Source organism: Delphinus delphis, chromosome 18, assembly GCF_949987515.2.
Source record: "Delphinus delphis chromosome 18, mDelDel1.2, whole genome shotgun sequence".
Taxonomy (NCBI): domain Eukaryota; kingdom Metazoa; phylum Chordata; class Mammalia; order Artiodactyla; family Delphinidae; genus Delphinus; species Delphinus delphis.
The window spans coordinates 50754510-50781872 of NC_082700.1; the positions used below are offsets into that span (position 1 = coordinate 50754510).

A 27363-nucleotide genomic window follows, 5' to 3' on the forward strand; every position below is an offset into this window, starting at 1 on the left:
ATTTTTTAAGTTAGACAACTTTGAAGGTGTACAAAAAAAATAACCTAGTAGACCATTGGACACTCAAACTAGTTTCTTGCCGAAAGATGAGGTATCTGTCCACAACTTAGTACTTTGTCACATTTATTTCAATAGAAAATGGTTACTAGACAGAAGGTGGCAAAGTCGAAAGTTTAACCAATACCAATTGTATTCTTAACAAGGAAGCTTTAGAAACACTCTAGATGTGGGAAGTGAGGTATAGGGCATTGGGTAAGGGTCCTAGTGAGGTGATCTGGAGTACCTGAGATCTAGTATTGGATGAAAAGCCACTGTGCTACTTTAGAAAGGAAGAGAGCAACACAGTTAAAATAATCAATGACCAACACAAGCTTGGTAGCGATGCTCAGAGCAAGCTTTCTGAGGGCAGTGTTGGTGGCCGGAACTTGGCTGAAGAATAGATTGCGATAATCTAGTGAGAGATGGCGAGGTCTTGATGAAGGAAGTGGCAGTAGGACCACAGAGAGTGTGCAGACAGAAGTGTTCTGGGAGAGAGTTTAACTTAGGTATTTGGGAATGAAAGCCCTGCCAAGTATGATACGTTTGATCCAAGTTGGAGAAGCCCTGTACTTACCGATAGAACTTTAGAGTAGGAGGATAGGAAAGCTTAGCTGTTCAGAAGTTCATCACCCTTTTTCTCCTTTATCAGAAGCTGTCTTGCTCCTTTCTTAGCGTCATTTTGATCATCATCAAGCCTCTCAAAAAATTTGACATCCTCGTGTATACAGAAAATCCATTTAATTAAATGGAAAAAACAAAATTGCCCTATGAAAAGTTCTTTGTGTTTGTTTTTATCCTCTAAGGAAATGCTTCCTGTTGCAGTTCTTACAATTCTTTAGCTACACACTGAAGAATAACTAGGATGCGGAGGTTTCCGCTCCCCTCCACTCTCCTTCTCCACCACAACCTCGGGCACTAATATAACATCGTTACTTTGTTAGCTTGCCTCTGCAATAATTCTCCTCCCTCTTCTTAAAAGCCTCCATGCCAAAGGACAATGCAAAGCATTCTTTCTTGGAATAGATGCTAATTGTGTTCTTCGTTGGGATCTTCCTGTCATAGCCACAGTCGCTGTGCCATCGTGTTGGGAGGCCCGGGTCACAGTAGCTATTGTGTAGAGTAATGAATGCTGGTTAGTGGTGATGCGTTGTCGCCTGCATCTGTGGGTGAGAACACGCAGTCACTGTAATTTGCCTGGCGAGTGATCATATTGGTGTAACATAACGTCAACTGTTAAGCAAGTCAGCTGTCACAAAGAACTATTGGTTTTTTTTTTTAATATAGAATTTTTAATGAGAAACTTTGAGTTATAGAGATTGAAGATGTGAGAAGAGCTACCTGGTGTGTGTTGCATATTAACCCCTACTTCTCAGTGTGTTTTGGGATCAGGTTTACATATCTGGTGGTTTAGGGAAGGGAGTGCCAGCTCTGCACGTCTCTGCTCTGGCACAGATTGGGAATTGCATGTTGGATAAGTGACGTGTCTGGTGTCAACTAGGAATGAGGCTTCCTGGCAGTGACCCCTTCGTGAAACTTGTGGATTCTGAAAGCAGAATCACTGTGAATGTAGTTTCCTCAACTAGTTCTTCCATCTGCATAAGGAAAAGGTTATTTCTTCAGTAGTTGTTTGAATGGGATGGTGCTGTTTCTCAAGAATTCTTGCTGAAGTAACAGGAAGCATTTGCTCTTATAAATAACCGTGGTGCTAATATGCAAGGACCTTACCAGTCTCAGGATTGGAGCTTGTTACTTTTTTGCCTGCCCACAGCCCACAGTTTCTTCCTCTCCAACCCCACTGCCCATCTTTGAACACTTTTTAGCTATTTGCTCATTAGCATCTCTCATTAAAAATGTCCTGGGAGTGCATTTCAAAGCAGTTCCTTTTATACTTGTTTCTTCAAGTTTTGTCGAATTTCCAGCAAATGTAACGAAGTTATTGCTCAAAGTGAAACTTAACCTAATTTATACTTTTCATCTATTCCCTCCTGTCCTGCTTTAGCACATTGCTTTTTAGAAAAGTGGATTTTGACTAGCACAGTAATTTGTATGTCATGAAGAGAGAGGAAGTGATTTTAGGTGTGACTTGAAGTTTTTTTTTGTTTTGTTTTGTTTTGTTTTGTTTACAAGTTAGGGTCTTTTTATGATCCCAAGATCCAAGGGGCTGGTAATTTTGGAGGAGGGAAATATGTTAATTAGGACAGGAGAGATAATGTGCAATTAGATCATCTGCCAATGCAGGTAAAATTCCTTTTTGTTCCTTATTTTATAGTATTAAATTAATAATAGGTATAATCCTACCATTAAAAGTTACCTAAATAACACATGTTCAATGCAGAAAATGTGGAAAACATTTTTTATAAAGAAAAAATCCAGCAGATTATCAGTTACCTCTATGCCTGCCACCTGAAATAACTATCACTAAGTTTTGGTGTATATATACCCTTCTGTGATTTTTGTAGATCATTTTTCCATAAAGCTTGTTTTGGACTCAAGCAGAGATGCAGTAAGATACAGTAGTCATTTTAAGTTTCTTCCATAATCCAAGAACAAGTTTCCATAATAATTCTTTGGTCAACATTTATTAATATTAAATGGGTTGAAAATAAAACTTAGGGAAAAAAATAGGACTATGAACAGTTAATATTAAGAACTATTTCCCATAATTCTAAAGATAAGTTTCCTTGAGTTTTTCTTTTGACATTAACATTTTATATTATTAAAACAGTTAAATTTTTGTTCAGAAATAGAAAATATTCGTAATGAGGAAATTAAAAACAACTTTTCACTGTTATATAGACATACTGACTGTAATCAAGGTGGCACTGATTGAATGGTTCTTAATGAAGGTAGAAATAGGGCCCTGCTTCACAAATAGCCCGCTTTTACATATGTTTTCCCTTAGATAAGTGAGAGCCAGTTAAGAATGAAAAGTTGCTTTGTCTCTTCATTTTGTTAACCTCTTCCCTTTCTCCCTCTGACAAGTCAACGTCTGCTTCTGTATAGCTAACCGCTGCTGTTTATTTTCTGCTTCTGTGACAGCTAGCCGATGGCGGAGTCTCTTCCCTTCAAATGTCTCACTGGCTTTTCCTTATAGCCCTGTGGCAAGACTCAGCCCTTATAGCAATGGCATTAATACTCCCAGCTTCTCTAAAACCTCAAATAAAGCAATACTAACACCTGAAAGAACAGGTAATATTTCAACTTCTCGTCTAGCGGCTTGCTTTATAAATCAGTCACTAAACACAGCTTAAATATCCACCTTTCATTGAAAAGCTTGAGGGTAATCTTACTTATCACAATGGGGAGTCTGCTGCACGCTTACTTTGGGTAATGACAAAGGCGAGGGTTAATTTGTACTTTAACGTCATTAATCTGCTCTCAATTGTGTACAGTAGGCAGCCTTCACTCTATCAAATGCATATATATATAATTATGTGTTTCCAAATGCATAATGTGCTTTTAAAATTAAATGTTGAACAAAATAAAGGTCTTTATGATTTTCATTATGATTGAAGATTATCAGACTTTTATTATATCTTGCTGTTTAAAAAATTGTTGGTGCTTTTTATTAAGTCAGGGCTGTGTAGAAAGAATAGTCATAGTAGCTTTTTATGAGATGACGGTCTCATAGTTGTCTCAGCATTGGTGATTCCATCCCTATAATTTTCTCCCTTCAGCCCTTTCTTCCTTGGTTCTCCTATCTCAGGCCATTACTTTCTCACTTTCATGAGTGACTACAAGTCTCCTGTGACGGTTCTAAATTATGAAGGTTTTGTATGTGCTTCCCTGTATGGACGTGTGCCGTTTATGTGTGATATTCTTATCCATGTATAGCACTGCTGTTTGTACCTGTTTAAAAAATGGACCAGATTAAAATTTAGTTTAAAATATATACTCCATTACTACCAGAGACAAGCATGTCTGATTCTTCATCGAAAGTGTACAGGATATGTATTCTTATACCATGCCTTTAGATATATACTTAAGCTAATGGGATGCAGATTTAGCATTATTGATTTTTCTTGTCTTACGGTGGTAAAAAAAAAACGTATAACATGAAATCTACTGAAATCTACCTTTTCAACAATTTTTTTTAGTGTACAGCACAGAGTGGATTTTTGAATTATGAAAACTGAATTTGAGAAAACAAAACAAGTGGTTTTGTATATATGAATTATGAACATGTGAAGAGGTGCATACTGTCTTGCCGTTCTCCTGTCATAGTGGTGTGTTGGTTGTTTTTTGGTGACTTAATGAAAACAGGAAAAATATAGATGGGTCTTGTTTTTTTTTTTTAATCCATTCAGCCACTCTGTGCCTTTTGATTGGAGAATGCCTTGAAGTGCTGACTGTTGATATGTGAACTGTAAAGCACATGCAGATAGCAGTTCTTTAGACTAAGTAACAAACATGTTTCCCTTGTTTTTAGGTTACACATCCAGGGGCTCCCCTCTCAGTCCCCAGTCATCCATAGACAGTGAGCTGAGTACTTCAGAGCTGGAGGATGATTCTATCTCCATGGGATATAAGTTACAGGACCTCACTGATGTTCAGATCATGGCTCGTCTGCAAGAAGAAAGTAGGTTCCTCTTTTTTTTTTTTAAATTAATTTATTTATTTATTTTTGGCTGTGTTGGGTCTTCGTTTCTGTGCAAGGGCTTTCTCTAGTTGCGGCGAGCGGGGGCCACTCTTCATTGCGGTGCGTGGGCCTCTCACTGTCGCAGCCTCTCTTGTTGCAGAGCACAGGCTCCAGACGCGCAGGCTCAGTAGTTGTGGCTCACGGGCCCAGTTGCTCCGCGGCATGTGGGATCTTTCCAGACCAGGGCTCGAACCCGTGTCCCCTGCATTGGCAGGCAGATTCTCAACCACTGCGCCACCAGGAAAGCCCCGGTTCCTCTTTTTAAACTAGAAAACGTTTTAAACTAGAGGCTTCTACTTGAAATCTAAGGGGGTGGGGAGGTTTCAGGGATTTCTCCCCAGGTAATGGGCAAACAATTCTATTTGTTCTCTCCTCCCATCCTACTTTGTAGGTGGCGCAATTAAATGCTTCTCACAGTCTCATGACCATTGTAAAATATTAGCACATACTCTGGGCAAAATACATTGATGTAAAACATCACCAGTGTAGCCACTGTGGAAACAGTTTGCCAGTTTCTCAGAGAACTAAACATGCGGTTTCCATAAGACCCAGCACATTGTATTCTTGGGCATTTATCCCAGGGCAATGGAAACTTGTGTTCAGAAACACAGAAACCTGTATATGAATGTTCATAGCACTTTATTTATAATAATAGCCAAAAACCAGAATGAGCTCAGATGTCCTTCAGTAGGTGAGTGGTTAATTAAGCTGGGGGTACCTCCATACTGTGGAGTACTACTCAGCAAGAAAAAAGAATAAATTTTGATAGACATTACCACCTTGGATGAATCTCCAGGGAATTATGCTGAGTGAAAAAGATGATCTCAGGAGATTTCATACTGTATAATTCCATTTATATAACATTTTGGAATGACAACATTTTAGAAATGGAGGACAGATTAGTGGTTGCCGGGGCTTGGGGATATGGCGTGGGCTCTCAGGAGGGAGGTAGATGTGGTTATAAAAGCGCAACATGAGGGATTTAGGGAGCTGCTCTGTTTTTGACTGTGGTGATAGCTATATGATCCTACAGGTGATAAAATTGTATAGAATTTAATACTAACACATGTACACATATAAAAGTAATACTGGAGAATCTAAATCAGATGGGTTTATATAAGTGGCGATATCATAGTTGTCCTATTATTCTATGATTTTGCAAAATGATACCATCAAGGGAAACTGGACAGAGTACACAAAAGATCTCTATTATTCCCAGAACTGCATGTGAGTGTGTACTTATCTTAATAAAAATTCAATTAAACATGCATTAATGCATTCTCAGATGCAAATTATTATATATAGAATGGTTAAACAACAAGGTTCTACTGTATAGCACAGGGAACTATATTTAGTATCCTGAGACAAACCATAATGGAAAAGAATATAAAAAATTATGTGTATATATATATATGTATAACTGAATAACTGCTGTACAGCAGAAATTAACAAAACATTTTAAGTCAACTATACTTCCATAAAAATTGTACTTTTCAAGATACATAATTATTGCAGGAGAGATAATTGGAAATGTTATTTCCAATAACATTGAGTTATTGGTTCTGCAATAAGGTTACAACAGTTAATCTGAGAGTGAACTACTTCAAGGTTATTATTGGTATCAAAAGGCAAAAGAAGATGTAGATCACAGACCTGGGCTAAGCTTATTTTGGAATTATCTTCTGAGGCCAACATAAGTAGAAACAGCCAAGTATCATTTAAGCATAACAATTTCCTGCTTTCAGAATTGGGCAAGGCTACTATGAGAAAGATTGTAATGCTTATGCAAGATTTAATAAGATACATTTTGAGAGGAAAAACGATTATTTTATGTTGTTATTAAGTAACAGTACAGTAACAGTAACTCTTTCTAAAAAAACGTATGGCTGAAAGATTGGATGTCAGTCTCGGAAGTTAAGTAGTCAGTCAGGCATAGACTACTTTAAAAAAAAGTTGTGAGTTGGGCTTCCCTGGTGGCACAGTGGTTGAGAGTCTGCCTGCTGATGCAGGGGACACGGGTTCGTGCTCCGGTCCGGGAGGATCCCACATGCCGCGGAGCGGCTGTGCCCGTGAGCCATGGCCTCTGAGCCTGCGCGTCCGGAGCCTGTGCTCCGCAATGGGAGAGGCCACAACGGTGAAGAGGCCTGCGTACCGCAAAAAAAAAAAAAAAAAAAAAAAAAAAGGTGTGGGTTGGCAACGAGATAACGAGAAACTTCCAGATGATGATGAATAGTGTCTCCTAAGTAGCCTTCCTAAGTATCTCTCCAGATTCCAGAAGGAATGGCTCGGGGAAATCGACAGATACTGATAGATGAACTGTAGCGGTATATTTCATCTTCACTGGAATTGGGGCAATCTTTTTCCAGAACAGAATAGTCCAGTATTAGCTGTCTGTTTGGTAGGTAAACTTGTCTGTTTTCTTGGGATTTAATAAACCAAGAACAAGATAGTGGGTCTCCACTTGAATCACTTGCTTGACACAAATTTTCCTCAAATATTTGATGAATTGGAACTTAATAATTAAGCCAGATTGAAATGCCTCGTAAGATAAAATACCAGTCCCTGTTGTTCCGTAGGTCTCAGGCAAGATTATGCTTCTACTTCAGCATCTGTGTCGAGACCTAGTTCCAGTGTGTCACTGAATTCAGGAAAAAAAGGGACATGCAGTGATCAAGAATACGATCGATTCAGCCTGGAGGACGAGGAGGAATTTGATCACCTGCCACCACCTCAGCCTCGTCTTCCAAGATGCTCACCTTTCCAAAGAGGAATCCCCCATTCACAGACTTTCTCCAGCATTCGGGAGTGTAGGAGGAGCCCCGGGTCCCAGTATTTTCCTTCGAATAATTACCAGCAGCAACAGTATTATTCACCTCAAGCCCAAACTCCAGATCAGCAACCAAATAGGACCAACGGAGGTAAGTTGTACGCGCCGTTGGTGTTCGATGTGCTTGGATCTTTCATACGTGGTCAAGAAATGGTTTCAAGGTCAATATAAATAACTGGTAAATGTTTCCAAGACTTATTAAGTACATCCTTAAGACCTTATCAGTTTGGTTGGTGTACATTTAAATCTATAATTGACCAGCTTCTGATTATGTGTCCCAGATTTATAGCTTCAGGAAAACCGTTGTGAGGTACCAGACTGAGTCAGAAATGGGGGAGTATCTTCGTGTTGTGGCTGGTAAAGCTGTAGGAGAGCAGGGCTGTGGAAGTCGAGGAGTTCCTAGTTCCATGGAGTCGGAGGCACGGAGCCGCATCTTCTCTCATCTTTCTTAAAACCCCCCATCTCTGACGGCCTGCTCCTAGCCCACAGTGATGGATGGGAAGTGTGGACCGTGGTGCTTGGAGAGGATGCTGCTGTGCACATCGAGATTTAGGGGAAGTTTGGGATGCGTCTTTCCCTCTGGTGTCCTGACATCTAGAATTAAGATCTGTGCAGCAGTGGGGCTATGGAAGCTGATGTTTGGCGTGGTAACGGCAAGTTGATTTGTCCTGATGGCAGCACGGTGGGTTGGAATATGTGTCGTTCTTTTTTTGTAATTTTTTCTATTTCCCTCTTCATCATTTATCTTCCTTCCCCACTCCCAGGAGTTATAGATCTTGACTTACAAGAACTATAGGGAGAATAATCATGTGATATTCTAAGCCTGGTATGTTTTTGCACTGATGATCAGTCTGACCCTCACACACAAATCCTGTAGAGTGTGGAGAAACCAACGATATTTATAGAGTTATAGCTGTTAATTATTATACAGCAGCATTTCTCAAACCTGGGCCCAGAAATGATCCAACAAATTATTTAAAAATATTGCAAGGCCAAATACAAATCATACTAGTCATCACCTGCTATCATGTACTTAGTGTTTACTTTTTCTTCCTCTGCACTTGTATTATTCATGCTAATTGAGAGACCATTTGAAAATATTTAAGGTTTTATAGTCTCTCTTTTTTAATACCTTCAGATTTCAAATTTAACAGAAAACAGTGGCAGGTAAAGTGACTGCCACTAGTGAGTAATTTATTAAAGCCCATAATATCGAAGACAATATTTTATGTGCTTAACGAAAATTACAGCATCATTAAAACTGCGGGAGAGGGCACAGAGTTGTTTCTGCAAAGGCTTTTTTTGTCAAGTGTCTTAGAGCATCACATCCTGCCTGTCAAGCAGATGCTCCCTCTGCATCTTGATTAGCTGTCAATGGGATCATTGTCCTACCTTAGAAAAGTGGTGTTAACTTATATTCAACACCATTATGAAAAGGGTTAGGTGTCCCTAAATCTGTGTTATGATGGTTCCTGTTAGGAGAGTGGAAATATTTCTCAGCCTGGTGTCTGACTGTGGTAGTTTTATTTCTCTAAAAGGTCTGGTCTGCACACGTAAAGGAAAATGGAATACAACAGCAGTTCTCTGGATTGGACTTCTGACTAATCAATTTAATGGCTGAGTACACAGGCTCTGAAGGCCAGTACGAGCTGAGTTTCCCTCCTGGCCTACCACTTACACCTTTCCCAGGCTTCTCATGCCTCTGAGCTCTCACTTATTTGGCTACAAAATGTAAACAAATAACATCCCTTTCTTAGAAAACTTAGGTATAATTGGACATCAGATCATCCGGTACACTCTCCTTTATGTAACATGTAATCCTTTAACCTAAGTTTGTCATAAGGAATAAATGAAATAATGACCATTCCATTGCCTGGAATAAAAACGCTGGAAAAGTTCAAAGTGCTGAAAAAGTAAAGGTGGTCTCCCCAGCCCCACTGTTTTTTTAAACTTTTATTAATGTGGCTCAGATATCTGAGCCTTCATTTGTTACCAGAGGATTATTTGAACAAAATTTGTGGAATGAGAGGCGTAACTTTGAAACCAATCTCTCAAATATTTTTCTAAATTATTAAAATAATATGGATAAAAGAAAATAATTATAAATAGAAGTGCGTGTTAATATTTCCTACTTCCATAGCTCCTACATTGCCTGGTTTCCAAAGGGATGGCTCTTGAAAGTTCTTGGTATTTTTTGGTGGTACGCGGGCCTCCCACTGTTGCAGCCTCTCCCATTGCGGAGCACAGGCTCCGGACGCACAGGCTCAGCGGCCACGGCTCACCAGTCCAGCCGCTCCGCGGCATGTGGGATCTTCCCGGACCGGGGCACGAACCCGTGTCCCCTGCATCGGCAGGCGGACTCTCAACCACTGCGCCACCAGGGAAGCCCCTAGCAGTCCACTCTTACCTGTGACTTCAGTTACCCATGGCCAACTGCAGTCTGAAAATGTTAAATGGAAAATTACAGAAATAAACAATTCGTAAGTTTTAAACTGTGCATTGTCGTGAGTAGTATGAGGAAATCTTGTGCCTTCCTGCTCTGTCCCACCTGGGACGTGAATCATCCCTTTGTCCTGTGTATCCACGCTGTGTGTGCTTCCTGCCTGTCAGCACCTGTATAGGAAGAACATCGTATATATAAGGTTCTGTACTATGAGTGGCTACAGGCACCCGCTGAGGGTCTTGGAACGTATCCCCTGCCCATAAGGTGGGGCAGGGTAGGGCTACTGTATTTGAATAATTTGCCAGGTATGATAAGTGCTTAAAGCTTGCAGAACATTTGCTAACTGTGATTTTTAGGCTATGGCAGGGGTTATCAGTGGCATGGTGTAATCAGTGTTAGCCTGGGGACCTCCCCTGAACCCTGTACTTACTGCAAGGCTAGATTTAGATGTTTGGTGGGTAGCTGGCTGCTGCCTTTATTCCTTAAAGGATTCCTAAAGATTGATAGCAGAAGAAAAGATAGAGAAACAATGGTCTAGACTATAACCCCACTGAGAGTCGGGAACTCCCTTGTCTAACACACAGTATAGTATATATACACAGGAAATACTCGTTCATTCATTCATTCCTTCCACAAAGTGGGGAAGGGTGTCCAAGTGAAAGGACCAGCACGCTCACGGGTACAAGAGAGTGTGAAGTATTTGGAAATTCCGTTCTCCACTGTGGTTGGCAAGTAGGCTGTGTGGCGAGGGCAGCAGGAGATGAGTCTAGAGATGGCTGCAGAGCCTGTATCTTAGAAGGATCTTGTCTCAGTCCAGGAGCTTGGGCTTTCAGAGGAAGGGGAGGGACAGTGACTGGAGGGTTTTTAGCAAGTGGCTGGCTAGAAGTCACTGGCTGTATGGAAGATGGGGAGGAACAAGACAGGGTGTACAGAGACCAGTTAAGAGGAAAATTTTGTGAAAATGTGGATGACAAATAATGAGGTCTAAACTAGGTGGTAGTGGGAGATTTGTTAAATATTTATGAGGCAGAATTGAGAGGACTTGGGAGTTGAGGGTGAAGAAGGGAGGTGAGACTTGGAAGATTCCGCCGCTTTTTGGATTAGGTGACTTGATGAGTAGGGATCAAGGGATCTAAGTGATGCAGAAGGAGCTGTGTGTGAAGGGGAGAAAAATGAATCTGGTTTTGTAATTGAATGGGTTTTTACTGAATATTCAGATGTATCCTGTGTTTTCTGAGCTTGAGTGACCTGATATGTGTACTTTAGTTTTGGCGGGGTGTGTATTAAAGAGAAAACTGTCTACATTGTAGAGTTGCCCTCTTGTGGCTGAATTCAAATCTCAGCAGCACTGAGGTCTGTGCGTGACTGACTCTCTGCTGCCCCTTAGTGGCGGAAGATGTTCTCAGCAAGGAAAAAGAAAGGGAAGCATTTGTTCAAGTCTCCAAAGGTTTGGTGGTGTACTCATGCCCCTTAAAACTTTCCAGAAGTTAATGTGGTCATGTTGATGTGATGAGTGGATATGTCAAAACATCTCAAGTTAGAATTTTAAGAATTTCTTCCTCTTTTGATATGCTAGCAAAAGATTCAGTAATTGCTGGTTTGACACTTCTAGGTTTTTTTATTATTATTAACATGTAACAATTCCTAGCTTTTTTTTTTCCTTTTAAACTGTAAGATTATTTTCTATCCTCACTTCGATTCAGTTTTATCCACTTATTGTATAGAAACAAACAGCTAATTGATTACCTAACTCCTCCCTCTTTTTATAGAACAAGTGCTTTACTTTAGCAGTCTCTTTGGTGGAACCTTTCTGGAGACATGGAGTGTGTTTGTCTCTACTGGGGGTAATTAATTAGCTTGCTAGAGTTCATAACACACGTGATAATTTCTGTTTGTCATTGAACAAAATATAATTTCTATTTGTATTTAATTTTGAAAGCTAGTGTTTTAATTGGCATAAAAGTTGTGATTTTTAACTTAGTAAAATTCCTTTCTAGATAAGCTCCGAAGAAGTATGCCTAATCTAGCTCGGATGCCAAGTACAACCGCTGTTAGTAGCAATGGTAGTTCTCCAGTCACCGTGCGGAATAGTCAGAGTTTTGACTCAAGCTTGCATGGAGCTGCAAATGGAATTTCAAGAATACAGTCTTGTAGTAAGTATGACAGTATTTTTATATGTAATTTTAATTAGTTGTAACACCATTAGGAAAATCTTACTATTTCATTTCTTTCTTTCTCTTAAGAACACTACAGGAAACTTTTCTCCTTGTGACACTTTTTTTTGTCTTTCACCATGATAATTGAGTGGTATTTTCACTGGTGCCTATGTCACCAATTAATAATTAGTAAATTATATGCAATCCTTTATACCCAGGGATAGCAGTAGAAGCACTAAATGGTGATTGATTTGTTTACTCATCATACAAAAATGTTTTCTTTGCAGATCTGCCTCTTTTTAGCTGTGTACTTGATCTATTTACTTTGAGGAAAGCACACTTACTCTGTCTAGCTGTTACTTTGGTCTTATTTTTCACCAGTCCAGAGCTTTCCCCTGGCAAATGAAGTTCTATTTTAGTGTGTCTAAAGTAGGATTCATCTACTTCATTTCAGTTTGCCCCACAGTGTGTCATTCATCCTCTGTACAGTTTACCCAGTGATGAGCAGCACGGTGAAAGTAAAATCGTGTGTGTGTGTGTGTGTGTGTGTGTGTTCGCTTTGTGTGGGGATGTGCTGGCTCCAGGGCGCCCCCCCACCTCCTACTCATGCAGTCTGTAGGGGTAGTTGGGGTTAAGTCTGAGGCTGACCCCTGGGTGGCAGATCCAAGGTCACAGTCCCAGTATTGATATGCCCAAACCCGGGAGGCCTGAAGTGTGTTCAGTGTGTGGCCAAGCGCCATCAACCAGATGTCTTAAGTCTGCACCCAGAAGACTCCCTGGTGGCCCTAACAGACTACCCTGTGTACCTCCAACACATGTCTAGAATGGGTTAGATTTTTGGTGCCTACCTCTGTCATTCAGTAAAGTGTTACACTTTACTGTCATTATGTCGTCTTCCATACTAGCCTACTGGCTCCCTCTGGGCTTGGACCATAGTGCATCTGATTTTCTGTCCCCAGCACCTGGCATGCTGCCGGGTACATTGAACTCTCAGTAAATGTTTGAACGAATGTATAAATGAATGCCATAGGGCTGTATCTTAGGGCTTGATCTGTTAATATTTGAATTAATGGCTTGTTTAAAGACAGAGAAGACAACCTGTGAACTAATGGTGAGAAACTGAGAAGACTACTAATTTTATGTCAGGAGGTTAGGACAATTGGCCAAATATATCATGATGAAATTTAACTGAGATAAAAATTCTACACTTCAGTACAAAAGTCAATAGTATAAGCATAGAAGGGAAAATACAGTTGTGATGGTAGCAAATAGGGTAATGATTAGGAGTTTTTGTGAACTCTAATTCAGTGTGGGTTAATAGCACGATTCGAGTGCCAGAAAAATGCACGTAACCCAAAATAGAATAGAACATACACTACAAACCATGGCAGGTTTTGACGGAAGTGCTTAAGAAATGACGGGAACATGTCAAAAGGATATAGGAAACAACTTGAAGAAACTCCCAGAGACCAAATCTGGGACAGTTTGAGCCGCAGAATAAATATTTATATTAAAGGATTATAACCCATAGGTTATTTAACTGTGGGTCCATACTTAATTGAATAAAATAAATGGAGAAGAGGGGAAATTCTTCTTTATAGAAGAATTGCAATTGATACACAAGAGAAGTGAAGAAAATAGAAAAACCATTGTAAGTCAAGCATAATAATGAGAGAAAACAAAAAAACCCGAGAACAATGTTCATGTGTAAGAGGAGGTCAGTCATGAACTTGTTTCAGATATCAGGACTCTGCTCTCATTGACTTTTATTCCTAAGCATTGTAAGAGAATATCTTTGTACATTCTAAGTGTGTATCATGAAGATTCCTAGTTCTGGGCCATTATACTTTCTGGAGTTAACAAAGGTAGGATACAGAAAGTTGGAGAGGCAGCCTGATATAGAAGGAAGACACTGGGTTAGCAGTCAAATACTTGAGTTTGGGTGTTTTTGTTTTTAATTTATTTTATTTTATTTATTTTTGGCTGCTTTGGGTCTTTGTTGCCGTGCGCGGGCTTTCTCTAGCTGCAGTGAGCGGGAGCTACTCTTCCTTCCAGTGCGCGGGCCTCTCACTGTGGTGGCTTCTTTCGTTGCAGAGCACGGGCTCTAGGCACGCGGGCTTCAGTAGTTGTGGCATGCGAGCTCAGTAGTTGTGGCTTGAAGGCTCTAGAGTGCAGGCTCAGTAGTTGTAGCACACGGGCTTAGCTGCTCTGCGGCATGTGGGATCTTCCTGGACCAGGGCTCGAACCTGTGTCCCCTGCATTGGCAGGCGGATTCTTAACCACTGTGCTACCAGGGAAGTCCCTGGGTCTTTTCTTAATCATAAGTTCATGGGAAAGCTCCATATCCTTTCTGATTCTTGTTTTCTCATTTGTAAAATTAGGATTCTGTCTATTGATCTTAACTAGTTTCTCTTTGTTATTTTTTTAAACTCAAGGGTGGTTATCTATCTTGTGTGTAGGAGAATTAATGGGAGTATCTTCATGAATAATTTCATTTCAAATGATTTTGAAATTTTATTGGATCTGTAGATAAATTTTAGAATTGGTATCTTAAAAATATTAGTTTTCTAATGCGTTAACATGGAACATTCTTTCATTTATTTAGATCATCTTGTCAAAGTTCTATAGCTTTCTATATAGAGGTTAATACATCTATAATTTATTCCTAAGTATTTTATTTAAAAAAAATTTTTTTAACATCTTTATTGGAGTATAATTGCTTTACAATGGTGTGTTAGTTTCTGCTTTATAACAAAGTGAATCAATTATACATATACATATGTTCCCATATCTCTTCCCTCTTGCATCTCCCTCCCTCCCACCCTCCCTATCCCACCCCTCTAGGGGGTCACAAAGCACCAAGCTGATCTCCCTGTGCTATGCGGCTGCTTCCCACTAGCTATCTACCTTATGTTTGGTAGTGTATATATGTCCATGCCTCTCTCTCGCTTTGTCACAGCTCACCCTTCCCCCTCCCCAGATCCTCAGGTCCGTTCTCTAGTAGGTCTGTGTCTTTATTCCTGTCTTACCCCTAGGTTCTTCATGACATATTTTTTTTCTTAAATTCCATATATATGTGTTAGCATACAGTATTTGTCTCTCTCTTTCTGACTTACTTCACTCTGTATGACAGACTCTAGGTCTATCCACCTCATGACAAATAGCTCAATTTCGTTTCTTTTTATGGCTAATATTCCATTGTATATATGTGCCACATCTTCTTTATCCATTCATCCGATGATGGGCACTTAGGTTGTTTCCATCTCTGGGCTGCTGTAAATAGAGCTGCAGTGAACATTTTGGTACATGAGTCTTTTTGAATTATGGTTTTCTCAGGGTATATGCCCAGTAGTGGGATTGCTGGGTCATATGGAAGTTCTATTTGTAGTTTTTTAAGGAACCTCCATACTGTTCTCCATAGTGGCTGTACCAATTCACATTCCCACCAACAGTGAAAGAGGGTTGCCTTTTCTCCACACCCTCTCCAGCATTTATTGTTTCTAGATTTTTTGTTGATGGCCATTCTGACTGGTGTGAGATGATATCTCATTGTAGTTTTGATTTGCATTTCTCTAATGATTAATGAAGTTGAGCATTCTTTCATGTGTTTGTTGGCAGTCTGTATATCTTCTTTGGAGAAATGTCTATTTAGGTCTTCTGCCCATTTTTAGATTGCGTTGTTTGTTTTTTTCTTATTGAGCTGCATGAGCTGCTTGTAAGTTTTGGAAATTAATCCTTTGTCAGTTGCTTCATTTGCAAATATTTTCTCCCATTCTGAGGGTTGTCTTTTGGTCTTGTTTATGGTTTCCTTTGCTGTGCAAAAGCTTTGAAGTTTCATTAGGCCCCATTTGTTTATTTTTGTTTTTATTTCCATTTCTCTAGCAGGTGGGTCAAAAAGGAACTTGCTGTGAATTTTGTCATAGAGTGTTCTGCCTATGTTTTCCTCTAAGAGTTTGATACTTTCTGGCCTTACATTTAGGTCTTTAATCCATTTTGAGCTTATTTTTGTGTATGGTGTTAGGGAGTGATCTAATCTCATACTTTTACATGTACCTGTCCAGTTTTCCCAGCACCACTTATTGAAGAGGTCTGTCCTTTCTCCACTGTACATTCCTGCCTCCTTTATCAAAGATAAGGTGACCATATGTGCGTGGGTTTATCTCTGGGCTTTCTATCCTGTTCCATTGATCTACATTTCTGTGTTTGTGCCACTACCATACTGTCTTGATTACTGTAGCTTTGTAATATAGTCTGAAGTCAGGGAGCCTGATTCCTCCCCAGCTCCATTTTTCGTTCTCAAGATTGCTTTGGCTATTCGGGGTCTTTTGTGTTTCCATACAAATTGTGAAATTTTTTGTTCTGTGAAAAATGCCAGTTGTAGTTTGATAGGGATTGCATTGAATCTGTAGATTGCTTTGGGTAGTAGAGTCATTTTCACAATGTTGATTCTTCCAATCCAAGAACATGGTATATCTCTCCATCTATTTGTATCATCTTTAATTTCTTTCATCAGTGTCTTATAATTTTCTGCATACAGGTCTTTTGTCTCCTTAGGTAGGTTTATTCCTAGATATTTTATTCTTTTTGTTGCAATGGTAAATGGGAGTGTTTTCTTGATTTCACTTTCAGATTTTTCATCATTAGTGTATAGGAATGCCAGAGATTTCTGTGCATTAATTTTGTTTCTGGCTGCTTTACCAAATTCATTGATTAGCTCTAGTAGTTTTCTGGTAGCATCTTTAGGATTCTCTATGTATAGTATCATGTCATCTGCAAACAGTGACAGCTTTACTTCTTCTTTTCCGATTTGGATTCCTTTTATTTCCTTTTCTTCTCTGATTGCTGTGGCTAAAACTATGTTGAATAAGAGTGGTGAGAGTGGGCAACCTTGTCTTGTTCCTGATCTTAGTGGAAATACTTTCAGTTTTTCACCATTGAGGATGATGTTGGCTGTGGGTTTGTCATATATGGCCTTTATTATGTTGAGGAAAGTTCCCTCTATGCCTACTTTCTGCAGGGTTTTTATCATAAATGGTGTTGAATTTTGTCAAAAGCTTTCTCTGCATCTATTGAGATGATCATATGGTTTTTCTCCTTCAATTTGTTAATATGGTTTATCACATTGATAGATTTGCGTATATTGAAGAATCCTTGCATTCCTGGAGTAAACCCCACTTGATCATGGTGTATGATCCTTTTAATGTGCTGTTGGATTCTGTTTGCTAGTATTTTGTTGAAGATTTTTGCATCTATGTGCATCAGTGATATTGGCCTGTAGTTTTCTTTCTTTGTGACATCCTTGTCTGGTTTTGGTATCAAGGTGCTGGTGGCCTCGTAGAATGTATTTGGGAGTGTTCCTCCCTCTGCTGTATTTTGGAAGAGTTTGAGAAGGATAGGTGTTAGCTCTTCTCTAAATGTTTGATAGAATTCGCCTGTGAAGCCATCTGGTCCTGGGCTTTTGATTGTTGGAAGATTTTTAATCACAGTTTCAATTTCAGTGCTTGTGACTGGTCTGTTCATATTTTCTCTTTCTTCCTGATTCAGTCTTGGCAGGTTGTGCATTTCTAAGAATTTGTCCATTTCTTCCAGGTTGTCCATTTTATTGGCATAGAGTTGCTTGTAGTAATCTCTCATGATCCTTTGTATTTCTGCAGTGTCAGTTGTTACTTCTCCTTTTTCATTTCTAATTCTATTGATTTGAGTCTTCTCGCTTTTTTTCTTGATGAGTCCGGCTAATGGTTTATCTATTTTGTTTATCTTCTCAAAGAACCCGCTTTTAGTTTTATTGATCTTTGCTATCGTTTCCTTCATTTCTTTCTCATTTATTTCTGATCTGATTTTTATGATTTCTTTCCTTCTGCTAATTTTGGGCATTTTTTGCTCTTCTTTCTCTAATTGCTTTAGGTGCAAGGTTAGGTTGTTTATTCGAGATGTTTCCTGTTCCTTAAGGTGAGCTTGTATTGCTATAAACTTCCTTCTTAGAACTGCTTTTGCTGCATCCCATAGGTTTTGGGTCATCGTGTCTCCATTGTCATTTGTTTCTAGGTATTTTTTAATTTCCTCTTTGATCTCTTCAGTGATCACTTCGTTATTAAGTAGTGTATTGTTTAGCCTCCATGTGTTTGTATTTTTTACAGATCTTTTCCTGTAATTGATATCTAGTCTCGTAGAGTTGTGGTCGGAAAAGCTACTTGATACAATTTCAGTTTTCTTAAATATACCAAGGCTTGATTTGTGCCCCAAGATATGATCTATCCTGGAGAATGTTCCATGAGCACTTGAGAAAAATGTGTATTCTGTTGTTTTTGGATGGAGTGTCCTATAAATATCAATTAAGTCCATCTTGTTTAATGTATCATTTAAAGCTTGTGTTTCCTTATTTATTTTCATTTTGGATGATCTGTCCATTGGTGAAAGTGGGGTGTTAAGTCCCCTACTATGAATGTGTTACTGTCGATTTCCCCTTTTATGGCTGTTAGTATTTGCCTTAGGTATTGAGGTGCTCCTATGTTGGGTGCATAAATATTTACAATTGTTATATCTTCTTCTTGGATCAATCCCTTGATCATTATGTAGTGTCCTTCTTTGTCTCTTCTAATAGTCTTTATTTTAAAGTCTATTTTGTCTGATATGGGAATTGCTACTCCAGCTTTCTTTTGGTTTCCATTTGCATGGAATATCTTTTTCCATCCCCTTACTTTCAGTCTGTATGTGTCTCTAGGTCTGAAGTGGGTCTCTTGTAGACAGCATATATATGGGTCTTGTTTTTGTATCCATTCAGCCAATCTGTGTCTTTTGGTGGGAGCATTTAGTCCATTTACAGTTAAGGTAATTATCGATATGTATGTTCCTATTCCCATTTTCTTAATTGTTTTGGGTTCGTTATTGTAGGTCTTTTCCTTCTCTTGTGTTTCTTGCCTAGAGAAGTTCCTTTAGCATTTGTTGTAAAGCTGGTTTGGTGGTGCTGAACTCTCTCAGCTTTTGCTTGTCTGTAAAGGTTTTAATTTCTCCATCAAATCTGAATGAGATGCTTGCTGGGTAGAGTAATCTTGGTTGCAGGTTTTTCTCCTTCATCACTTTAAATATGTCCTGCCACTCCCTTCTGGCTTGCAGAGTTTCTGCTGAAAGATCAGCTGTTAACCTTATGGGGATTTCCTTGTGTGTTATTTGTCGTTTCTCCCTTGCTGCTTTTAATATGCTTTCTTTGTATTTAATTTTTGACAGTTTGATTAATATGTGTCTTGGTGTATTTCTCCTTGGATTTATCCTGTATGGGACTCTCTGTGCTTCCTGGACTTGATTAACTATTTCCTTTCCCATATTAGGGAGGTTTTCAACCATAATCTCTTCAAATATTTTCTCAGTCCCTTTCTTTTCCTCTTCTTCTTCTGGAACCCCTATAATTCGAATGTTGGTGCGTTTAATGTTCTCCCAGAGGTCTCTGAGCTGCAGTAGTTATTTCCACTATTTTATCTTCCAGGTCACTTATCTGTTCTTCTGTCTCAGTTATTCTGCTATTGATCCCATGTAGAGAATTTTTCATTTCATTTATTGTGGTGTTCATCGTTGTTTGTTTCATCTTTAGTTCTTCTAGGTCTTTGTTAAATGTTTCTTGCATTTTGTCTATTCTATTTCCAAGATTTTGGATCATCTTTACTATCATTATTCTGAATTCTTTTTCAGGTAGACTGCCTGTTTCCTCTTCATTTGTTAGGTCTGGTGGGTTTTTATATTGCTCCTTCATCTGCTGTGTGTTTCTCTGTCTTCTCATTTTGCTTATCTTACTGTGTTTGGGGTCTCCTTTTCACAGGCTGCAGGTTCATAGTTCCCATTGTTTTTGGTGTCTGTCCCCAGTGGCTAAGGTTGGTTCAGTGGGTTGTGTAGGCTTCCTGGTGGAGGGGACTAGTGCCTGTGTTCTGGTGGATTAGGCTGGATCTTGTCTCTCTGGTGGGCAGGTCTACGTCTGGTGGTGTGTTTTGGGGTGTCTGTGGACTTATGATTTTAGGCAGTCTCTGTGTTAATGGCTGGGGTTGTGTTCCTGTTTTGCTAGTTGTTTGGCATAGGGTGTCCAGCACTGTAGCTTGCTGGTCGTTGAGTGAAGCTGGGTGCTGGTGTTGAGATGGAGATATCTGGGAGATTTCGCTGTTTGATATTATGTGGAGCTGGGAGGTCTCTTGTGGACCAGTGTCCTGAAGTTGGCTCTCCCACCTCAGAGGCACAGCACTGATTCCTGGCTGCAGCACCAAGAGCCTTTCATCCACACGGCAAGTTCAGATTTTGTTGCCACTTGATCTTTCACTCAGTCTTGAATTGTATCTACTAGTTTAGGAGGGTCCTCTGTGGCGGCAGGGGTGGCTGTGGCTCAGTGGCAAGGACACAGGCCTTTAAAATGTTTTTTATAAATAGTATCTTTTTCAAATTTTAGTTTCTACTAGTTGGCTGGTGTTTAGAAATACAGTTGATTTGTGTATTTTGATGTTGTATTCAGCAGTTTTGCTAATAACTTCATTTATCCTAATAGTTATAAATTTGGAATATACCCATAACATAATGCATCTGAACACCAACGCATATTCAAGAATGTTCATAAAACCCCAAACTTAGAAATAACCAAGCTTTTCATCATCAGAAGAATGGATTTTGACATTCATTCAATGGAATACCCATAGCAATGCAAATATGGATGAATCTCAAAAACATAATATTGAGCCAAAGAAGAGAACATACTATATAATTCCATTTCCATGAAGTTCAACATAGGAATAACTAGTCTGTGGTGATAAAAGTGCAAATAACAGTGACTTTGGGGGAGTGCTGCCTGGGAGAGGGTATGTGAGAGCCTGCTGTGGTGCTGGCAGTGTTTCACGTCTTGTTGTGGATATGGTTACACGCGTGTGTTCACTTCAGAATTTCATTCTGCTCTAGGCTTAACGTTTAGGTACTTTATGTATATTGTGTTTCAGAAGAAATTGGGCCGAATTCACCTGTTGAGTTTTTTTAAAAAATTAAGACTTTGTTTTTGAGCAGTTTGAGGTTTACAAAAAAATTGAGCAAGAAGTACAGAGTTCCCATATATCCCCGCATGTCCCCCTTCCCCTCCTCCAGTTTCCTCTGTTATTAACATCTTGCAGTAGTGGGGTATGTTTGTTACAGTTGATAAGCCAATATGTTGGAACATTCACAGTTAGATGCTACTAAATTAAGGAATTGCAGAATTGGTTGGAAAGGATCTTAGAGATGATTTGCCAGCCAACACAAGTTTACTGTGTCCCTAAAGCTTGATGGAAACAGAACTATAGCAGAATCTTAGAGACCTCACTTTTCATCGAATTTTTTGGCTACCATACACATACATCAGCATTCCTACATATAGATTTCACTAATGTATACTTGAACAAAGCTAATTTAAGGAAATACTTTCAAGAGATATTAAAAAAAACAGACTTTTTTGTCTTTCTCCTCACTTTTTATCAGAGATATCTGTTGTATATTCTGTGCTTAAGTTCAAAATCAGTTAAACTGTTTTAGAAAACAGGGTCTGTTTGTGTTAACCGCATCAGAGGTGTACTAGGCAGCAGAGGCTAGAGTGGTTAGTAAACAACAGGTAATGTTGTATGTATAAGTTTATGTTAAATTTGTGATTCAGTTTTTTCCTTGGAGAAAAGGATTTATAAAATTTTAAAATTTCTGCCAAACAGTTCATTGTTTTTTAATGTGAAATAGTGCACAATGATGGGCCAGTATATTGATAAAGTTCTTAAGGGTTCTTACCCAGAGAGCTCCCTTCATTTCACAGATTCTGCTGCTGTTATCAAGGTAGTACTTGCTGAGTGGTTACTCAGCCATTGTAAGGCTTTATGTGGATTAACTCATTTAGTCTTCCCACCAACCCTATGAGATAAATGTCATGATGAAAATTATTTAAGAAATATGTCTGTATGGGCTTCCCTGGTGGCGCAGCGGTTGAGAGTCTGCCTGCCGATCAGGGGACATGGGTTCGTGCCCCGGTCCGGGAAGATCCCACATGCTGCGGAGTGGCTGGGCCCGTGAGCCATGGCCGCTGAGTCTGTGCGTCCAGAGCCTGTGCTCCGCCACGGGAGAGGCCACAACAGTGAGAGGCCCGTGTACTGCAAAAAAAAAAAAAAAAAAGTCTGTAATAAGCTGTTTGTGCCTACCAATGCCACCTGTCTACCCTTCTATAATTACTGCTATTAAATTGTCCCCTTGTTTTTTTCTTTTTGTGGTACGTGGGCCTCTCACTGTTGTGGCATCTCCTGTTGCGGAGCACAGGCTCTGGATGCGCAGGCTCATCGGCCATGGCTCACGGGCACAACCGCTCCGCGGCATGTGGGATCTTCCCGGACCGGGGCACGAACCCGTGTCCCCTGCATCGGCAGGCGGACTCTCAACCACTGTGCCACCAGGGAAGCCCTGTCCCCTTGTTTTATCCTCATGAAACCATCCCCGGTGCAACCATCAAGAAATCCTAATGTCTTGCAAGCAAGCAAGCAAGCAAGCAAGGAAGAAATCCTGTGAGAACTCAGAGATGCTCAAATTTGTTAAAGGAAAGAAGGTTGTTGTTCCAGCTGGCTTCTAAATATAGTCAGGCACTCAAAAATGTTGCTGCTGATTGACAGAGAAGGAGACGCTTGTCACGAAGTAGAATTTTCCAATACTAAATGCAGTCTGGAACTCGTGTTTCATTTATCTACATGCATATATGTAGATAAATTTCTATACATGTAAAACCCTTTCAACAGTATCAGCTGCTTTGAACATAACACACGTGTACATAGTGGTAGGCGTTCTCTCACGTGAGCGTCCTTTGTTCTTCTAGTTCCGTCACCGGGGCAGCTTCAACACAGAATCCACAGCGTGGGACATTTCCCAGTGTCTGTCCGGCAGCCTCTTAAAGCCACAGCCTACGTGAGTCCAACCGTTCAAGGCAGCAGTAACATGCCTTTATCCAACGGCTTACAGTTATACTCCAACACGGGGATCCCTGCCCCCAACAAAGCTGCAGCTTCTGGGATAGTGGGCCGCAGCGCACTCCCAAGACCTTCATTGGCAATAAACGGGAGTAACCTGCCTCGAAGCAAAATTGCACAGCCTGTCAGAAGGTAAGAACCTTTGCTCGTTCGTCTGCAGTCTGCACTTGGAAACTGCTCTGGGAACCATCCTGACTTTGCCTTTGTCTAACCCTGGGAGGTCACTCTGCGCCTTCTGGCCTGACTCGTGACCTCCTGCCTCTGCGTTTAATACCTTTTTAATCAATTTGTAATCAAAATGGGCAAAAATGTCGTTAGGCACATGCACATACACACCCTCCCCCAACAGTCGTGATTTTAAAAGCATCTTAGTGATATTTAACTGGGGCTTTATTAGCTTATGTTGGTGTAAGTTTGGTATGTTCCAGGTAGAATTTTTTTTTTTTCTTTCAACATTCCAGCCTGCTTGCAGGGCACCTGTTCAATGATCTTATGGTTGTGACGTGCCCTTCTTGAACTGGATCTCCTGGAGTGTCTTATGGTTAAAAACAATTCCATAAAAGCGAGTTGAGGACAGAGTAGAAGAGGCAGGATGTGAGAACAAGTACTTTTTCTTTATGCATCGGGTAGCTATAAATAGTTTTTCCTTTCCGATAAATAGGTGCTCAGATCAAAAATAAATTCAGAAACTATTGTAAAACAAACACAGAAAAGTAAATAATCCTACTCTCCAGATAGAAATCATTTTGGTGCATGTTTGTTCAATGCCAGGCTGTGTTGCAGTTGTGACTGAATAGAATCACATAATTTGATATATGTAGGTCATTGTGGACAGTCCATTTATCCTTGGATATATGTCTTCAAACTAACCTCTTGGAAGGGCTGTCACTGCCAGACAATGAGAGGGTCTGTTTCCACAAACTTAGGCAAACATTGGGTATTATCATTCTTTTCAAATTCTCAGCCAATATAATAGGCAAATCTTTGATTATTTGTAAGACAGAATAACATGAAGAAATTTTCAATTTGTATTCAATGAAGTAACCACTTATGTTTTTGGGCCATTTTTCTCCTGAGTTTATCTGTTTCTGATTTTAAAATATTCTTTATACACTAAGGGTATTGATCATTTTCCACTTAGGTTGCAAATCTGCTTGTGCATACAACATGCGTGGCAACGTGCCGAGAACTGGGCTTTCCATCAGATGAGCATGTTGAAGGCCCAGAAATACAAGGCACACTTGGGAAGGTGCCAGCACGTTGTCACTGCTGGAGTGGCGGAGAGTAGATCAAAGTAAGTGATGGGACTCGTGGGATTACTTACAAGCCGTGTCCTTTTTTCATTCCTTTATAGTTTCCTTCAGCCTCCAAAGCCTCTGTCTTCACTCAGCACTCTGAGGGATGGAAACTGGAGAGATGGTTGCTACTGATGCAGTTCTATGTACGTTTGAACAGCTGGAAAGAAGTGGAAATGAGGGTCGTGTTACCTAGCTGGCTGGGTAACAGCGGGTGTCGGGATATTCTTTCCCTTCTGCGTTTTAACATATTTACTGCATTGTTTTTCAATGGACCAATCACCAGAGACTAATTATTGCACTTAAATATTTGCCTGAGATACTGCAGCGTTCACAAATCCATGGTTGCAGTATTGTGACACTTAGAGCTAGGAAGTTTTTGTAGAACTGATATGTACCTGAATCCTTTTTGAGAGAATTGAGATGTATCCATAATGCTTTCTTTGCCATCTGAGTTTCTTAAAGTAACTTGTTCAATTTACTTACATGTTCTAAACATCTTCCCATTACATGTTCTGTATTTTAATACACTGCATCTTTACAACCAGGTTCTATAACGTATGCTTTGAAATTCACTTTTTTATAGTTTACAGGAATTTTATTTTTTGTGCCTATTTCTTTTTACACCTACGTGAACCACTGTGGAACAACTTAAATTTTGTGCCATAAAAATATTTTTGTGGTAAGGTACTATTTTTTTAGCTCTAGGGATATATCAGCAAAAATCCATCATAACAATTTGAGAGACATAAAATTATGTTGAATGAGCACAATGTAATCTGAAGCATTGAACACTGAGACAGCCAGACAACAGAGTGAAATGGTCTTGTTGTTTTCATTGTTAATTTATTGTCATACGTGGGTTTCATATTTATAATGGCATCACAAGCTCATTGCACTTAATACCTGCAATGTTTGCTACTGTACTACAATTGATTTTCAATACTTTTACAGAAGATGAAACTGTAACATTTTATTAATAATGCTTCTGGAAATGAACGCATTTTAAAGCAAATAAATCTTTTTGATAGACCTTTTACAAAATCCATTTGCACTAATGAATGCTTTCTTATGGTATATGACTTCATATTTGTTACTGTGTACACTGCTGTTTTGGAATGTTCAGAAATAAAGACTATTTCAGCAGTATCAGGTCACGCATGAATGTGCAGCATAAACAGTACGAATACCACGCCTACGTTTCACCACGACTGTGAAAGTATTGTCATTGTTATGCTCTCGTACAGAGCATTTATACCTGAGGCGGGTAGGCAGAATGTTCACATTTGTAGACAATTCTCTCTCTCTAAAATGCTTGGGAGAAGAGATGTGAGGTTTTAGTTCTGCAGTGGGGTTTCGGTACCACTTAGGATGGTCACTAGAACCCAAGGAGCCTCTTGCCCAGAAACCCATTTGTGGATGAATACTGTCAGTGGAGATTCCAATATTTTTGGGGGGTTGAACTTGAAGTATTTCTTTTCCCAGTGTCAGAAGTATTATCATTAGTCTACACTATATTTGATGTACACTGGAAAACTTTTCACCTCAAGTTGCTATGGAAAGGTTAGGTAAAAGGTGTCAATGTTAAGTTTTAAAACAGAGTTCTCCTGAAGGTCATTAGGGATTTTTATTTTTAAGAAATGTGCCTTTCTACATAGTTCCATGGGGAACTAAAAGACTGGCTTTTAATTAGCCTGTCCTTTAAATGAAATGTGGGCTAGAGGAGGTGAGGTATCAAAGGAGAAGTGATACTTATTGAGCACTTTGTTAGTGACAAGCACTTTCTTAGTCACTTTGCTAGTGACTGTGCTAGAAATTTTTTATATATTTGTCTAATTTTTAACAATCACCTCCTATTACCACCATTTAAAAAGTAAAGACCCTGAGCCCAAGGGATGTGACATTAACCTAGTGTAAACATCTAGCTAGTAAATAGTGAAGCTGACTTTTGAATCCAGGTGTATCTGATCTCAAAAGTCTGTTTTTGCCACAACTGTGCTCTTCCTATGAACATATGTAGTTCAGTTAGTACATTTTTTAAAAATGAGTTTATATTCTGAGAAGGTGAAAGGATTCAACTCATTTGCAAATCAAGTATTTCATTTATATTCAAAAAAGTCTGTTCAGCCCTTGGAATAAAAACCAAAGATGCCTGTATCTTGGAATTTACATTCTAGTTAGTAGAGAGACAGTAAACCACATACAAGTAAGTACATCACAGTACAGGTCTTAAGTGCTATGGCAAAAAAAAGAAAAGGAGATGAAAGTAAGGGGGGAGGTGAGAAAATGGAGATGGGGAGGATCACAGTATTAAGTAGGATCATCTGGGTAGATCTCACTAAGAAGGTGACACCTGAACAAAGACAAAATGGTGTTGGCGATTATTTTCACAGTTCTCCCCAGGATGGTAGTAACATTTATTCTAGATGCATAGGAGAGAATTTAATATATTGCATCAATAGATGCCCTAGGGTATGGTCCGCACATCAGCAGCAGCAGCATCTCTTGGAAACTTATTAGAAAATTCAGATCCTCAGGCTCACCCCACACCTATTGAATCAGCCATCTAGGTGATTTACAGAGCCCCCTTTGAGGAAAGCTGCTGGAAAGGAGGGAGCAGCCTAGGCAACGGCTTAGGGCAGAGCGTGCCTGGGGTGTTTGAGGAAGAGCAAGGAGGCCATTGTGGCTGCAAGCAGAGGGAACAAGGAGGGAAGCAGTAGAGATGAGGTCCGAAGGGAGACAGGGAAAGATCACGTAGGGCATGTGGGCCACAATAAGGCTTTGATTTTCCTCTGGAAATGGGAGCTATTCATGGTTTTGAGCAGCAGAGTTTATGATTTGACTTTTTAAAAGCATCACTCGCATTTGGTGAGACTAGACTCTTAAGAAATGAAGATGCCGTGAAGGTGACAGGATAGCAATGGAGGAGATAGAAATGGTCAGATTCAGGCTGTCTTCTAAAACTACAGCTATCAG

At 39.7% G+C, this 27363-nt stretch overlaps 1 protein-coding gene across 2 annotated transcripts in view; it reads left to right on the forward strand.

The window, feature by feature from the left end:
* SLAIN1 (SLAIN motif family member 1) overlaps positions 1-25530 on the forward strand; it is a 60573-nt gene extending 35043 nt beyond the window's left edge. Inside the window, exons 3-8 of one of the 2 annotated variants that reach the window (XM_059995662.1) lie at positions 3079-3228; positions 4469-4618; positions 7255-7596; positions 11946-12101; positions 22942-23224; positions 24447-25530. In XM_059995662.1, coding sequence (XP_059851645.1) covers positions 3079-3228; positions 4469-4618; positions 7255-7596; positions 11946-12101; positions 22942-23224; positions 24447-24522 — 1157 coding nt within the window. In that variant the 3' untranslated portion in view covers positions 24523-25530. The remainder of the gene's footprint in view (positions 1-3078; positions 3229-4468; positions 4619-7254; positions 7597-11945; positions 12102-22941; positions 23225-24446) is intronic. The other variant, XM_059995663.1, reaches the window with a different exon arrangement.
* The last annotated feature ends 1833 nt before the right edge of the window (positions 25531-27363 follow it).